The 16,792-nt window shown below is 51.8% G+C and overlaps 1 protein-coding gene across 1 annotated transcript in view; it reads left to right on the top strand.

Moving 5' to 3' along the window:
• Positions 1-16,792, top strand: part of HHATL (hedgehog acyltransferase like) — an 81,143-nt gene that overhangs the window by 4,224 nt on the left and 60,127 nt on the right. The window contains exon 2 of the mRNA XM_077490542.1: positions 15,123-15,258. Within this exon, the coding sequence (XP_077346668.1) occupies positions 15,153-15,258 (106 nt within the window). The 5' untranslated portion in view covers positions 15,123-15,152. The remainder of the gene's footprint in view (positions 1-15,122; positions 15,259-16,792) is intronic.

Genomic DNA, 16,792 nt, shown 5'->3' with positions numbered 1-16,792 from the left:
ATCAGTCTCTGCACCAGAGGAGCTTACACTCTACTGTCCCTCCAGAGTCACACACTATTATTACTATTATTATGATTATTATTTATTTACATTTTATAGCTCCGACCTAGACCGCAGTGCTGTACAAAAAAAAACACCAAGCCATTCACAGTCACAAAATATTATTACTATTATTATGAATTTTATGATTATTTTTTATTATTCATTTACATTTTATAGCTCTAACATATACCACAGTGATGTACAAAACACCAAGCCATTCACATCAGTCTCTGCACCAAAAGAGCTTACACTCTACTGTCCCTTCCACAGTCACACGCTATTATTACTATTAGTATAAGATGTATGATTATTTTTATTATTAATTTACATTTTATAGCTCTGTCATATACCACAGTGTTGTACAAAAAATCCATTTACATCAACCTCTGCACCAGAGGAGCTTACACTCTACTGTCCCACCCCAGTCACACGCTATTATTACTGTTATTAGTAAATTTATCATTATTATAATACATTTACATTTTATATCTCTGACATATACCACAGTGCCGTACAAAACACAGAGCCATTCACATCAGTCTTTGCACCAGAAGAGCTTACACTTTACTGTCCCACCCCAGTCACACAATATTATTACTATTATTATGTTTTTTTATGATTATTATTTATTTACATTTTATAGCCAGACATAGACTGCAGTGCTGTACAAAAAAACACCAAGCCATTCACATCAGTCTCTGCACCAGAGGAGCTTACACTCTACTGTCCCAGCACAGTCACAAAATATTATTACTATTATTATGAATTTTATGATTATTTTTTATTATTCATTTACATTTTATAGCTCTGACCTATTCCAGAGTGCTGTACAGCGAACAATGAACCATTCACATTGTTTTATGCTTTAGAGGAGCTTACACTCCCCCGCAGTCACACACAATTTTTATTATATGTTTATATAGCACTGACATATACTGCAGGGATGTATAGAGGACACAGTCACATTAGTCTCTGCACCCAGAGAAGCTTACACTCCAATGTCTCCAGACCCCCCCCCTCCCATGGCCACTGAGCCACTCACACCTGTCTCTGTGTCAAAGGAGCTTACACTTTAATGTCCACCTGCAACCACACGCTATCCTTATAATACATTGTTACAGTGCTGGCATATTCTGTAGTGCAGTACAGAGAACACATGGTGAGAGGTGGGGGGGGGGGGGGTAGTGAGTGGTGAGGGAGGGGATAGTGGGGGGGGGGTAGTGAGAGGTGAGGGGGTAGTGAGAAGGGGGGTAGTGAGTGGTGGGGGGGTGGATAGTGGGGGGGGTAGTGATGATGGGGGGGGGGAGTGAGAAGTGGAGGGGTAGTGAGTGGTGGGGGTAGTGGGGGGTAGTGAGTGGTGGGAGGTGGATAGTGGAGGGGTAGTGAGTGGTGGGGGGTGGATAGTGGGGGGGTTAGTGAGTGGTGGGGGGTGGATAGTGGAGGGGTAGTGAGTGGTGGGGGGTGGATAGTGGGGGGTTAGTGAGTGGTGGGGGGGATAGTGGGGGGGATAGTGAGAGGTGGAGGGGTAGTGAGTGGTGGGGGGTGGATAGTGGGGGGGTAATGAGTGGTGGGGGTGGATAGTGGGGGGGTAGTGAGTGGTGGGGGTGGATAGTGGAGGGGTAGTGAGTGGTGGGGGGGTGGTTAGTGGAGGGGTAGTACGTGCTGGTGGGTGGATAGTGGGGGTAATGAGTGGTGAGAGGGTGGATAGTGGAGGGGTAGTGAGTGGTGGGGGGTGGATAGTGTAGGGGTAGTGAGTGGTGGGGGGGTGGTTAGTGGAGGGGTAGTACGTGCTGGTGGGTGGATAGTGGGGGGTAGTGAGGGGTGAGAGGGTGGATAGTGGAGGGGTAGTGAGTGGTGGGGGAGTGGATAGTGGGGGGTTAATGAGTGGTGGGGGGTGGATATTGGGGGGGGGGGGGGGTAGTGAGTGGTGGGGGGGATAGTGAGAGGTGGAGGGGTAGTGAGTGGTGGGGGGTTTATAGTGGGGGGGTAGTGAGTGGTGGGGGGTGGATAGTGGAGGGGTAGTAAGTGGTGGGGGGGATAGTGAGTGGTGGGGGGGATAGTGGGGGTGGTGGGGGGTGGATAGTGGGGGGGTACTGAGTGGTGGGGGGTGGATAGTGGAGGGGTAGTGAGTGGTGGGGGGTATATAGTGGGGGGTAGTGAGTGGTGGGGGGATGTGTGGGGGGTGAGGAGAGGGGAGAGTAGTGAGTGGTGGGGGGAAAGTGGGGGGTAGTGAGTGGTGGGGGGTGGATAGTGGGGGGGTACTGATGGTGGGGGTAGGGTGGGGGGTGGGGGGTGGAGTGGGGGGGTAGTGAGTGGTGGGGGGATAGTGGAGGGGGAGGTTGGGGGGGTTAAGTGGTGGGGGGTGGTGGGGGGTGTGGTGTGGGGGGATAGTGGGGGTGGGTGAGTAGTGAGTATGGGGGGATAGTGGGGGGGTAGTGAGGGTGGGGTGGGTAGTGGGAGTAGTGAGTGGTGGGGGATAGTGGGGGGATAGTGAGAGGTGGGGGGTTAGTGAGTGGTGAGGGGGATAGTGGGGGGGTAGTGGTGGAGGGAGGATGAGGGTGGGGGGGTGGTGGGTGTGTGGGGGGGATAGTGGGGGGTAGTGAGTGGTAGTGGGGATAGTGGGGGGATAGTGAGAGGTGGGGGGTAGTGAATGGTGGGGGGATAGTCGGGGGTAGTGAGTGGTGGGGTGGGATAGTGGGGGGGTAGTGAGTGGTGAGGGGGATAGTAAGAGGTGGGGGGATAGTGGGGGGTAGTGAGTGGTGGAGGGGATAGTGGGGGGTAGTGAGTGGTGGGGGGATAGTGGCGGGGGATATTGGGGGGGTGAGTGTGGTGGGGGGGATAGTGGGGGGATAGTGAGAGGTGAGGGGGTAGTGAGTGGTGGAGGAGATAGTGGGGGTAGTGAGCGGTGGGGGGATAGTGGGGGGTGGATAGTGGGGGGTAGTGAGTGGTGGGGGGATAGTGAGGGGGTTGGGTATCGTGGATAGTGGGGGGGGTAGTGAGAGGTGGGGGGGGGGAAGTGGGAGATAGTGAGTGGTGGGGGGATAGTGGGGGTTGGTTGGGTATCGTGGATAGTGGGGGGGTAGTGAGTGGTGGGGGGATAGTGGGGGGTGGTGGGGGTGGATAGTGGGGGGGTAGTGAGTGGTGGGGGGATAGTGGGGGGTAGTGAGTGTGGGGGGTGGATAGTGGGGGGGTACTGAGTGGTGGGGGGTGGATAGTGGAGGGGTAGTGAGTGGTGGGGGGTATATAGTGGGGGGGTAGTGAGTGGTGGAGGGATAGTGGGGGGATAGTGAGAGGTGGAGGGGTAGTGAGTGGTGGGGGGAAAGTGGGGGGTAGTGAGTGGTGGGGGGTGGATAGTGGGGGGTACTGAGTGGTGGGGGGTGGATAGTGGGGGGGTAGTGAGGTGGGGGGGATAGTGGGGGATAGTGAGAGGTGGAGGGGTAGTGAGTGGTGGGGGGATGGTGGGGGGGTAATGAGTGGTGGGGGGATAGTGGGGGGGGTAGTGAGTGGTGGGGGATAGTGGGGGGATACTGAGAGGTGGGGAGTAGTGAGTAGGTGGGGGGGGGTAGTGGGGGGGTAGTGAGCGGTGGGGGGGATAGTGGGAATTAGTGAGTGGTGGGGGATAGTGGGGGATAGGGAGAGGTGGGGGGTTAGTGAGTGGTGAGGGGGATAGTGGGGGGGGTGTGAGTGGTGGGGGGGATAGTGAGAGGTGGGGGGTAGTGAGTGGTGGGGGGATAGTGGGGGGTAGTGAGTGGTAGGGGGATAGTGGGGGGATAGTGGAGAGGTGGGGGGTAGTGAGTGGTGGGGGATAGTGGGGGGTGGTTGGGTATCATGGATAGTGGGGGGGATAGTGAGTAGTGGGGGGGTGGTTGGGTATTGTGGATAGTGGGGGGTAGTGAGAGGTGGGGGGATAGTGGGGGGATAGTGAGTGGTGGGGGGGATAGTGAGGGGGTGGTTGGGTATTGTGGGATAGTGGGGGGGTAGTGACTGGTGGGGGGGGGATAATGGGGGGATAGTGAGTGGTGGGGGGATAGTGGGGGGGTGGTTGGGTATCGTGGATAGTGGGGGGTAGTGAGAGGTGGGGGGGATAGTGGGGGGGTGGTTGGGTATCGTGGATAGTGGGGGGGTAGTGAGTGGTGGGGGGGATAGTGGGGGGTGGTTGGTATCGTGGATAGTGGGGGATAGTGAGTGGTGGGGGGATAGTGGGGGGATAGTGAGTGGTGGGGGGATAGTGGGGGGGTTGGGTATCATGGATAGTGGGGGGTAGTGAGAGGTGGGGGGATAGTGGCGGGATAGTGAGTGGTGGGGGGGATAGTGGGGGGTGGTTGGGTATCGTGGATAGTGGGGGGGTAGTGAGTGGTGGGGGGATAGTGGGGGGATAGTGAGTGGTGGGGGGATAGTGGGGGGTGGTTGGGTATCGTGGATAGTGGGGGGTAGTGAGAGGTGGGGGATAGTGGGGGTGGTTGGGTATCGTGGATAGTGGGGGGTAGTGAGTGGTGGGGGGGATAGTGGGGGGGTGGTTGGGTATCATGGATAGTGGGGGGTAGTGAGAGGTGGGGGGGATAGTGGGGGGGTAGTGAGTGGTGGGGGGGATAGTGGGGGGATAGTGAGTGGTGGGGGGGATAGTGGGGGGGTGGTTGGGTATCGTGGATAGTGGGGGGTAGTGAGTGGTGGGGGAGATAGTGGGGGGGTGGTTGGGTATCGTGGATAGTGGGGGGGTAGTGAGAAGTCGGGGGGATAGTGGGGGATATTGAGTGGTGGGGGATAGTGGGGGGTGGTTGGGTATCGTGGGATAGTGGGGGGTAGTGAGAGGTGGGGGGATAGTGGGGAGATAGTGAGTGGTGTGGGGGATAGTGGGGGGATAGTGAGTGGTGGGGGGGATAGTGGGGGGGGGTGGTGGTTGGGTATCGTGGATAGTGGGGGGGTAGTGAGTGGTGGGGGATAGTGGGGGATAGTGAGTGGTGGGGGGATAGTGGGGTGGTGGTTGGGTATCGTGGATAGTGGGGGGTAGTGAGAGGTGGGGGGGATAGTGAATGGTGGGGGGATAGTGGGGGGGTGGTTGGGTATCGTGGATAGTGGGGGGGGTATAGTGGGGGGATAGTGAGTGGTGGGGGGATAGTGGGGGGTGGTTGGGTATCGTGGATAGTGGGGGGGGTAGTGAGAGGTGGGGGGATAGTGGGGGGATAGTGAGTGGTGGGGGGATAGTGGGGCGTGGTTGGGTATCATGGATAGTGGGGGGTAGTGAGTGGTGGGGGATAGTGGGGGGATAGTGAGTGGTGGGGGGGATAGTGGGGGGTGGTTGGGTATCATGGATAGTGGGGGGATAGGAGTGGTGGTGGGGGGATAGTGAGTGGTGGGGGGGATAGTGGGGGGTGGTTGGGTATTGTGGATAGTGGGGGCATAGTGAGAGGTGGGGAGGATAGTGGGGGGATAGTGAGTGGTGGGGGGGATAGTGGGGGTGGTTGGGTATCATGAGTGGTGGGGGGATAGTGGGGGGATGGTTGGGTATCGTGGATAGTGGGGGGTAGTGAGTGTGTGGGGGGGATAATGGGGGATAGTGAGTGGTGGGGGGGATAGTGGGGGGTGGTTGGGTATCGTGGATAGTGGGGGTAGTGAGTGGTGGGGGGATAGTGGGGGGTGATTGGGTATCGTGGATAGTGGGGGGGTAGTGAGAGGTGGGGGGATAGTGAGTGGTGGGGGGATAGTGGGGGGTGGGTTGGGTATCATGGATAGTGGGGGGGTAGTGAGTGGTGGTGGGGATAGTGGGGGATAGTGAGTGGTGGGGGGATAGTGGGGGGTGGTTGGGTATCGTGGATAGTGGGGGGTAGTAAGTGGTGGGGGGGATAGTGGGGGGATAGTGAGTGGTGGGGGGGATAGTGGGGGGTGGTTGGGTATCGTGGATAGTGGGGGGTAGTGAGTGGTGGGGGGGATAGTGGGGGGATAGTGAGTGGTGGGGGGATAGTGGGGGGTAGTGAGTGGTGGGGGGATAGTGGGGGGGTGGTTGGGTATCGTGGATAGTGGGGGGTAGTGAGGTGGTGGGGGGGATAGTGGGGGGGTGGTTGGGTATCGTGGATAGTGGGGGGGTAGTGAGTGGTGGGGGGGATAGTGGGGGGGGATAGTGGGGGGTAGTGAGTGGTGGGGGGGGTAGTGAGAGGTGGGGGGTAGTGAGTGGTGGGGGGATAATGACGGATGGGATCACATGGTGGCAAAGTGCTGATGAGTGCAGAGCCTGCAGAGTACAGAGCGCAGCACCGCAGAGCCTCACCAGCGGATCTATTATTGGAAGCGTCTCTCACATTGCTGCCATTGCAGAGTCTAGCAGTAACCTGAAACGCGGCGAGTCTCGGTGTGGAGAGAAGACGCTCATCTGATAGATAATACATTATTACATCTGCCGCCCCCCCAGACTCCCCTCCACTCTTGCACAGTTGTAGGGGCTCCTCTCCTGGACCTAATATTGCTTGGACTGATTGTGCTGCACCCTGTGAGCTTCTCACCATGTGCATTAGAAACTGCAGCAAGTCAGACAGGGCCCACTTAATTTCCTGGCTGAAGGACATCCAGCATCATCTAGCACTTTCCTCCGTAACCTGCCCTGCTCCTTTTATCCATTGGATTTCAGTTCTTTTAATCATGGAGGTTCAGCATCACATGTGGTCTGCATGCAAATACAGCCTGCCTAGGAACCCCACTGCTGCAGACTGACACCCACCCATCAGGCATTGTGGTATTTGCATAACTCCTCCCAAGGACTCCTGATAGGAGGCGGCGTGCTGTGATTCAGGCATAGCTCCCAACTGTCCCTGATGTGGAGAAATGTACCTCTGTCCCTCTGTCCCTCTGTCCCTCATGTTGGTCTGATCTCTATAGTTGTATATAAAATGCACTTTGTATCTATCAAAAAGTGTTTTCCAGCACTAAACCTTTCATCTGATTTCTAAATTGCTACATTTGTAAATTTCAAAAGCCAATATAAAGGAATAGCGATGGTAAAAAAGCCTTGTGGATTTAATTAACCTTTTTTTAGTTAATTCTAATTTAACCACTTGCTTTCTGGGCACTTAAACCCCCTCCTGCCCCAGACCAATTTTCAGCTTTCAGCGCTGATGCACTTTGAATGACAATTACGCGGTCATACAACGCTGTACTCAAATTAAATTGTTATCATTTTTCCCCACAAATAGAACTTTCTTTCGGTGGTATTTAATCACAGTTGAGGTTTTTAATTTTTTGCTAAACAAACAAAAAAAGACGGAAAAGTTTGAAAATAAAAAATCACGTTTCAGTTTGTTATAAAATTTTGCAATCAGGTCATTTTTCTCCTTCATTGATATGTGCTGATGAGGCGGCACTGATGGGCACAGATAAGGTGGCGCTGATGGCCACTGATAGGATGGCTTTGATGGGTGGCACTGATGGGCACTGATAGGTGTGTTACTGATAGGTACCACTGATAAATGGCACTGATGGGTGGCATTAATGGGCACTGGTAGATTACACTGATGAGCAGCACTGCTGATGAGGCACTGATTGGTGACATTGATAAGTGGCACTATTAGGTGGCACTGTGGGCACTGATGGGTGGCACTGTGGGCACTGGTAGCTGACACTGATGGGCAGCACTGATTGGTGACAGTGATAGGTGGCACTGTGGGCACTGATGGGTGGCACTGGAGGGCACTGGTAGACAGCACTGTTGGGCACTGGAGGGCACTGGTAGACAGCACTGTTGGGCACTGGTAGGTGGCACTGGCAGGTTAGCACAGATGAGCTGACGGCTGCTCTCCTTGACCGGGACCGATGTCGGTGACAGCCGCTGGTGATTGGCTTTTTGTTTTTAATAAATAGCCGATTACCGGCTCTGTTTCATTGGCTGACAGCTGATCACATGGTAAGGGGTCGCCATCTGTGATCCAGTGAGTCTCATAGACTCGCTGGATCACAGACTGCGCCTAGCATGCCCTGCAGGGGGCGCGCAGGCCGCTTGCTCTTCCCGGCAAAGTAGGTCCGCGCTGTAGCCGTCATTTGGTCATAGCGCGGATCTGAAGTGGTTAAGGGGGTGTGGCAGGGGGCGTGTCCTATGCCTACATACGTTTGTTAGTAGGTGTCCCTCATTCCCATCTCAAAATGTTGGGAGGTGTGCACGTACCGCAGTGCTGTATAGAGGACACAGTCACCTCTGCACCAGAGGAGCTTACACTCTAATGTCCCCAGACTCCCCACCATGGACAAGTTTTATTATTATCATATTGAATTTATATAGTGCTGACATATACCGGAGTGCTGTACAGAGAACGCTGCAGAACAGTAATGATGTCATTGGGTCTTAAATAACGTCTATAATGAAGACAGAATCGGGGAAGTCAATATATATATATAAGCAGATTAACCACTTACGATCCGCCCTATGGTAGTTTTACTACTACAGGGTGGCACCTCTGCGCAGGATCACCTATATATATATATACACGATCACATGATCCGACACTTGTGGGTAGCGGGCACGCTTCCGTGCTGCCAGTGGCACGCTTCTACTGTGTTTACACACCCCTGAAGCTGATCGGCGGGCGCCGGGTACCTGAAGTCCTCCGGCACCAGCCGATCGTCAGGCAGAGAGACAGAAGTGCAATCTGCCTATGTAAACAAAGCAGATTGCCAATCTGACTGGGGAGGGATGAATTTTGTGTCCCTGCTAAGCAGGGAATAAATTCCATCTCTTCCCCAAGTAAAAGCACCTCACATAGTACACATAAACACTGGCTAGGCACACGTTTAACCCTTTTGTTAACCCCCTTCCAAGCTAGTGTCATTAGTACAGTGACAGTGCATAGTTTTAGCACTGATCACTGCATTAGTGTCACTGGTTCCCAACAAAAGTGTCACATATGCCGCGTACACACGATCAGACTATCCGCCCTTGTGTGGGCTCCAGCTGACTTTTTCTTTCCAAAAGTCCGGCGGACTAATGCCGCGTACACACGACCGACGGCGTACTTAGTCCGGCAAACAATCCGGCGGATAGTCCGGCGGACTTTCTACCGAACGGACTTGGCCACACACGGACACACAGAAAGTCCGGCGTTTGCTAGCGCGATGACGTACAACACGTACGACGGGACTAGAAAAAGGAAGTTCAATAGCCAGTAGCCAATAGCTTCCTTTTTCGTACTTGCTTCTGAGCATGCGTCATTCTTAGTCCGCCGGACTAACATACTGACAAACGTATTGTCCGCTGAAACCCAAGTCCGGCGGAAAAATTGGACTGCAAAACTACTTTCTAAGTCCACCGGACTTTACGCTGAGAAAGTCCGCTGAAGCCCACACACAATCGAATTGTCCGGTGAAATGCGCTTCGGCGGACTAAGTACGCCGGACAATTCGATCGTGTGTACGCGGCATAAGAAAGAAGTTTTGACTCAGCAGTCCAGCGGACAACCAGGCCGTCTGTGTGCTAGTCCGCCAGACTTTTGAAATGAACGGACTTGCCCACACACAGAGGAAAGTCCGTTCATTTTGAACGCTGCTCCTTCGGCGGCGAGATTGACACCTCGCTCGCCCCGTCACCTGGTATGGACTTAAAGGGGAAGCCCTACGCTGGAAAAAACTGCATGGGGGTACCCCCCTAGGTCCATATAAGACCCTTATCTGAGCACGCAGCCTGGCCGGTCAGGAAAGGGGGTGGGGACGAGCGAGCGCCCCCCCCCCACTCCTGAGCCGTACCAGGCCGCGTGCCCTCAACATGGGGGGGTGCTTTGCACCCCAAAGCACCTTGTCCCCATGTTGATGAGGACAAGGGCCTTTTCCCGACAACCCTGGCCGTTGGTTGTTGCGGTCTGCGGACGGGGGGCTTATCGGAATCCAGGAGCCCCCTTTAAAAAGGGGTCCCCCGGATACCGGCCCCCCACCCTATGTGAATGAGTATTGGGGTACAATGTACCCCTACCCATTCACCTGGTGAAAAAAAGTGTAAAGAAAAAAACACAACACGTTTTTAAAATATTTTATTGCACAGCTCCGGTTGTCTTCCGTCTTGGGGGGTCTTCTCTTCGGACTCCTCCGCTATCTTCTGCTAGCTCTTTTACTAGCGGAGGAGCCCGGCTTTCTTCTTCGACGTCGCCGCCCGGGGGTCTTCTTCCGACTTCGGGGGTCTTGTCCCCCTCTTCAGGTCTTCTTGCCGGGCTTCTGCTTTCTTCTTGCAGCTCTTTTACTAGCGGTGGCCCGGTCTTCTGTCACCACCGCCTCTTCTTCTCTTCTTCTTCCTTGAGATGTTGATTTGACTCTCTCTCTGGCCGCAATGACAGGGCACGTTGTGCGGCAACTTATATAGGGACAATGGGCGGGGTCACTTATGATGTCACAGTCACCTACTATGTAACTAGTATGTAACTAAATCAGGGACAGTCCCTCAAAATCGTATACAGTCCCTCGAAATCGGGTACAGTCTCTCAAAATCAGGTACAGTCACCCGAAATTGGGGACAGTCCCTTGAAATCTGGTACAGTCCCTCGAAATCAGGGACAGTCCCTCGAAATCGGGTGCAGTCCCTCAAAATTGGGGACAGCACCTTGAAATCGAGTACAGTCCCTCGAAATTGGGAACAGCCCCTTGTAATCGGGTACAGTCCCTTGAAATTGGGTACAGTCCCTCGAAATTGGGAACAGCCCCTTGAAATCGGGTACAGTCCCTTGAAATCGGGGAACAGTCCCTCAAAATCGGGGACAGTCCCTCGAAATCAGGGACAGTCCCTCAAAATCGGAGACAGTCCCTTGAAATCTAGGACAGTCCCTCAAAATCGGAGACAGTCCCTCGAAATCAGGGACAGTCCCTCGAAATCGGGTACAGTCCCTCAAAATTGGGGCCAGCCCCTTGAAATCGGGTACAGTCCCTCAAAATCTAGGACAGTCCCTCAAAGTCAGGCACAGTCTCTCGAAATCAGGTACAGTCCCTCGAAATCCGGGCCAGTTGGGAGCTATGCTACAAATGGCTGTTTCCGCACACATTACACAGGCCTGGTCCTCTGTTGTCACCCTCAGGAGAAGGGTGACCACCCCGGGAAAAAAAAAAGGGAAGCAAGTTCTGGAGGGATGCAGACAGAGAAGTGGCTGCAAAAAAAAGACCGCAGGAGATGAGCAGCACTGGGGGGGGGGGGGGGGGGAATGGTGATTTTTTTTTTTTTTTTAAATGGTAATTATTATACACTGCGGCCGTAGCAAACTAAAAGGGCAAAACGTCTTCCAACTCTCAACATTTTGGGTGGAATTTGGGGGAAACAAATATTGTCAGTTCTGCTCGTCCCGTGGCGAGGATGTCGCCCGCCTGAGCTGTGGCGTTGTGTCAGCTCAGCGCTCTGCGTCCTTATCTATCAGGACAGACGTCTGTAAGCGGCTCGTGTACACTGCCGGGGGGGGGGGGGGTGCCCTGGGGTAATCTGCACATAAACTCACCCACCTACCCGCTTAGACAGGTAATAAAGTGTTCACTCTTTATAGCGCCTAAGGGGCTAAAACTGAATCCGTGTAGCTATAAAAATGTATAATAAGAATAATAATACTGTGTGATTGTTATGGGATAATAGAGTGTAAGCTCCCCAGGTGCAGAGACATTAGAGTGTAAGCTCCTGAGACTGATATGAATGACTCAGTGATCTCTGTACAGAGCTGCGGTATATGTCAGAGCTATATAAATGTATAATAGTAATAGTGTGCGACTGTGGGCGGACATTAGAGTGTACATTTTTTGTTTATTTAAAAATCTTACAAACATAATAGAAACATATTTACATATATAGAAAATAAATACAAAAATATATATAAACAAAAATAGCTTAAAGCATAACAAAAACATAAAGAAATCTAAATATACCAACCTAAACAAAGCCATAGAAAGCTTATATACCAACCTAAACAAAGCCATAGAAAGCTTATATACCAACCTAAACAAAGCCATAGAAAGCTTATATACCAACCTAAACAAAGCCATAGAAAGCTTATATACCAACCTAAACAAAGCCATAGAAAGCTTATATACCAACCTAAACAAAGCCATAGAAAGCTTATATACCAACCTAAACAAAGCCATAGAAAGCTTATATACCAACCTAAACAAAGCCATAACTGCCACCTAAAACACCCCCTCAGGCTAAGAAACCATTACACATGTAACCCATGCATGCGGCCTTTTTCCAAAAATACAATCTTATATAAAAATCTAGGGGACGTGAAAAGCACAAAAAGAAAAGCCGCACACCCAGAGACTGACAAACAGCAACTACGGGAGACCTGACACTCCTCCACGGCCTTTGTCCAGACCCCCCGCCCGCCACCTGTTCTTCTCAAGTCCTAGGGTTGCCACCTGTCCGGGATTCGCCCTGGACAGCCCGGGTTTTGAATCCTATCTCCAGGTGGACTGAAACCATGGACACATTATTCAGACCAGGCTGTTGCTTCCCCAAGTAAACAAGATAGTCACGCACAAATCTGTTGCCACCCAGGGGCTGTCTAAGGGCAGGTTCAACATACCAGGGGGGGGGGGGGGGACAGGGAGATTATGTCAGCAAGAGCAATTTGGCCACACCCACTGTTGAATGCGCACCGAATTACTACTCTCCTTGGGGCTCCCACAGGGGCCCCAGGCCGCTAAAGTGTTCGTGTTTGGCTTGAAGAAAAGGTGGCAACCCTATCAAGACCCTGAGTCTTCCCAACCTCACCCAGAATGTCCTGCACCCAGGGATGGACTGACCATTGGGCCACTCGGGCACTGCCCGAGGGCCCCGTGCCACTAGGGGGCCCCCTCAGTAAAACCAGGGACAGTATGTAAAAATTTGTGTTTTTTTTCTGTCTCTGAAATGTCCCTTACCAACATCCTTTTGGTCTAAAAATCCAGAGATTATAGCTGCCCCGCCTCTCCAGTACCTTCTTAGCCAATAGAAACATGTCTGTGTATACTGTGTGATTGTATACTGTGTGTGTGTGTTTGTGTCTACTGTGTGGCCCCATAATCTCTGATTGCCTGGGGGCCCCATAATCTCCTATTGCACGGGGGCCCCATGAGTTGTCAATCAGCCCCTGCCTGCACCACCACCACCTCGACAGGAAGGACCTTTTTCAGAATGGAGACCCGACACCGTGCATTCCATGTGAAGAAACGGACTACCAATCTAACTAGAAAAAGTGTCTCAAAATCGAAATCCCGATGTGTCTCAAAGGCCCCGTATGACCACTCCGCATAGCTCAAGCGGTAAAGGAAAAGGCATACCCAGAGCCCCACCCACCAGCTTGTAGACTTCTATATTGAAGGGGCACTGAAGCAAGAAGTGGTCCATTGTCTCCATTGTCTCCTCCACCCCACCACCTTCCTCTCTTGGACAACCACGGTTCTCCGCAGAGCGATGCTTCAGGTTGCCCTTCACATAGAGTCTGCCATGAAACGAGCGCCAGGCCAAATCCCGAAAACTTTAAAGGGATTCTCTCCAGATTGAGCAAACGCAGACCCTCCCTCATAACGGGACCTGGGCAATCCCTCAAGGCCAGTGGCTCTCTAAAGGCGGATACAACTACCCTCCTCTCCAGATCCTTCCTAGGAAGAGCCTTCATTTCCTCCGCCATCACTCACCACTGCCGAAGCATTTTTGGGGCATGGGGCAACATAAGCCGGGAGCTCACCGTGTCGGACCCTCACTGGCCCATCATTCTACCAGCTCCGCAGAAAAGGCCTAAATCAGGACCAGGGGCGGACTGGCAACTCATGGGACCCCCCGGGCAATAGGAGATTATGGGGCCACACAGTATACACAAACACACACACAGTATACACAGACATGTTTCTATTGGCTGAGAAGGTACTGGAGAGGTGGGGCAGCTATAATCTTGGGATTTTTAGATCAAAAGGATGTCGGTAAGGGACATTTCAGAGACAGATAAAAAAAAAAACACAGATTTTTACATACTGTCCCTGGTTTTACTGAAGCTGGCAACCCTGATGGGGCCAGCTAGTGGCCCGGGGCCCTTGGGCAGTGCCTGAGTGGCCGAATGGTCAGCCCGCCCCTGACCAGGACTGAAAAATGCCAACCCACCCTGGCGGTTCCTCTGGCAGCATGCTAGCAAAATTATGTTTCAAAAACATCAGAGAAAAAAATTAATAAATAAACGGGTTGACCATACCTAGGCCACCCATCCACCTGGGAAGGTAGGTTACAGACCTCTTAACGAGATTCAGTTTGTTCCCCCATAACAGTTGGAAGAAACGGCTGTAGGTTCTCGCATAGAGAGACACTGGGAACACAGACAAAGCTGACATACAGAAATACCGGGACCAGGTGCATTTTTAATCAGGTCAATCCATTAGACATTAGAGTGTAAGCTCCCCTGGTGCACAGACTGATGTGACAGGCTCAGTGTTCTCTGTACAGCGCTGCGGTATATGTCAGAGCTATATACAGTATACAAAGGCAGCCTAATGCCGTGTACACACCACCGGACTTTCCGGCAGAAAAGGTCCAACGGTCTTCCCGACGGAGTTCCGACGGCCTTCCGACCAAACGGACTTGCCCACACACGATCACACCAAAGTCTGTTCGCTTTGAACGTGATGACGTACGACGGGACTAGAAAAAGGAAGTTCAATAGCCAGTAGCCAATAGCTGCCCTTGCATCATATTTGGTCCGTCGGACCAGCACACAGACGAACAGTTTTCCCGATAGGAATTGAGTCCGTCGGACAGATTTTAAAAATTTTCTATTTCTAGGTCCGTCTGAATTTTTTAAGAAAAAAGTCAGATGAAGCCCACACACGATCGTAATATCTGACGGAATGATCCCGTCGGACCTTCTCTGCCGGAAAGTCCGGTCGTGTGTGTGCGCGGTATAAGACCCCCGTCACACAGGTGCAGTGTATGGGCGGCCCTACGTGCTGCGCAAAAGTAGCGTGCAAAAAAAAAGAAAAAAGAAAAGTGGCACATCGTTCGATGTCACCGCAGCCTTAGATCGTATAAAATGAGGACTTTGGTTGCTATTGGGAACACTCCATGCTTTTCTCTCCAGCTCCTGATACTTTGTTTCAGCGTCTTTCTCTTTCCTTCCATACAGACACATTCATTGGCCTGAACTTCCGTAGACATGGGGATAAAGACGGCATTACCGCACTATGAGCTCGGCTTCTACGCCCTCGTCCTGACCTGTGCCCTGGTCTATTCCTTCAATGGCATCTTCGAAGCATCTCGAGGTACGCATTTTACTTTTACTAATTATTTATGAATAGAAAAAAAAAAAAAACTTTAAAGTTCATCTCTAAATATTTTTTGTTTTATTAGGATTTTTTGTTGATTTTTAAGGGGACTGTAATTTCAGGATCTCTAGCAGTCTCATGTAATGTCTCCAGCTTCTGTGACAGTCAGAAGCATGTCCCCGGTTTCCGACAATTCCTTTATCAAATTTTTTGACCACTGACCATCTCTTGTATCATGTCTGCAGTCTCTGACCATCTGCTGTACTACGTCTGCAGTCTCTGACAATCTCCTGTATCATGTCTGCAGTCTCTGACCATCTCCTGTAGTATGTCTGCAGTCTCTGACCACCTCCTGTATCATGTCTGCAGTCTCTGACCATCTCTTGTATCATGTCCGCAGTCTCTGACCATCTCCTGTACTATGTCTGCAGTCTCTGACTATCTCCTGTGCTATGTCTGCAGTCTCTGACCATCTCCTGTGCTACGTCTGCAGTCTCTGACTATCTCCTGTACTACGTCTGCAGTCTCTGACCACCTCCTGTATCATGTCTGCAGTCTCTGACAATATCCTAATTCATGTCTGCAGTCTCTGACAATATTCTAATTCATGTCTGCAGTCTCTGGCCATCTCCTGTACTATGTCTGCAGTCTCTGACTATCTCCTGTGCTATGTCTGCAGTCTCTGACTATCTCCTGTGCTATGTCTGCAGTCTCTGACCATCTCCTGTGCTATGTCTGCAGTCTCTGACCACCTCCTGTATCATGTCTGCAGTCTCTGACCATCTCCTGTATCATGTCTGCAGTCTCTGACCACCTCCTGTATCATGTCTTCAGTCTCTGACCGTCTCCTGTATCATGTCTGCAGTCTCTGACCATCTCCTGTATCATGTCTGCAGTCTCTGACAATATTCTAATTCATGTCTGCAGTGTCTAACTGCTTTCTGTAGCATCACAGTGAATCTAACGTGTGTACATTACACATTCCTGACCCCTGCACACTGTATGTTAACATGTAACATAGCATAAGGTGTTTCTGTTAAAAAAAAAAACATAACATAACGTGTTACTTTGTATAGCGCTCACCCCCGGAGAAGCTGCTGGAAATAACCCAGCTCTCCCTTACGTGCTCGGAGGCTGCCAGTCTAGGTCCCAGTCTAAGAAGCACACAAACAAATGCAGGCTCAGTCCAGGAGTGTCTTTTTAAAGATGTATTACAATACTTGAACACAGGTGGGTGGAGGGGTGAGGGTCCAGGATACTCCAAAACTTACATTCTCACGCAAAAGCCTTCATTAGCAGCCTTAAGTATTACTGGAGGTAGAGGTGACAGCCATCTAGTCTGGGACTCTGTATGAGCAGTCACAGTCCTTGTAGCAACCTCTGGCGTCCTACCCAAAAAGCACACTTGGACCTCAAGGTGAAAGGACCTCCTCACTAGTGATGGGCTTGGGCGTGTTTGGATGGAACCCACCAGGAAGCCGTCACTGTACTCCGCCAATCATAGGCAGTGAGGCGTTCACACACGCTGCCT

Source organism: Lithobates pipiens, unplaced genomic scaffold (assembly GCF_037356315.1).
Source record: "Lithobates pipiens isolate NorthernLeopardFrog02 unplaced genomic scaffold, aLitPip1_a1.2 Scaffold_19, whole genome shotgun sequence".
Taxonomy (NCBI): Eukaryota; Metazoa; Chordata; class Amphibia; order Anura; family Ranidae; genus Lithobates; species Lithobates pipiens.
The sequence above is the reverse complement of the archived record's forward strand: the minus strand, read 5'-3'. Positions and strand labels throughout refer to the sequence as shown.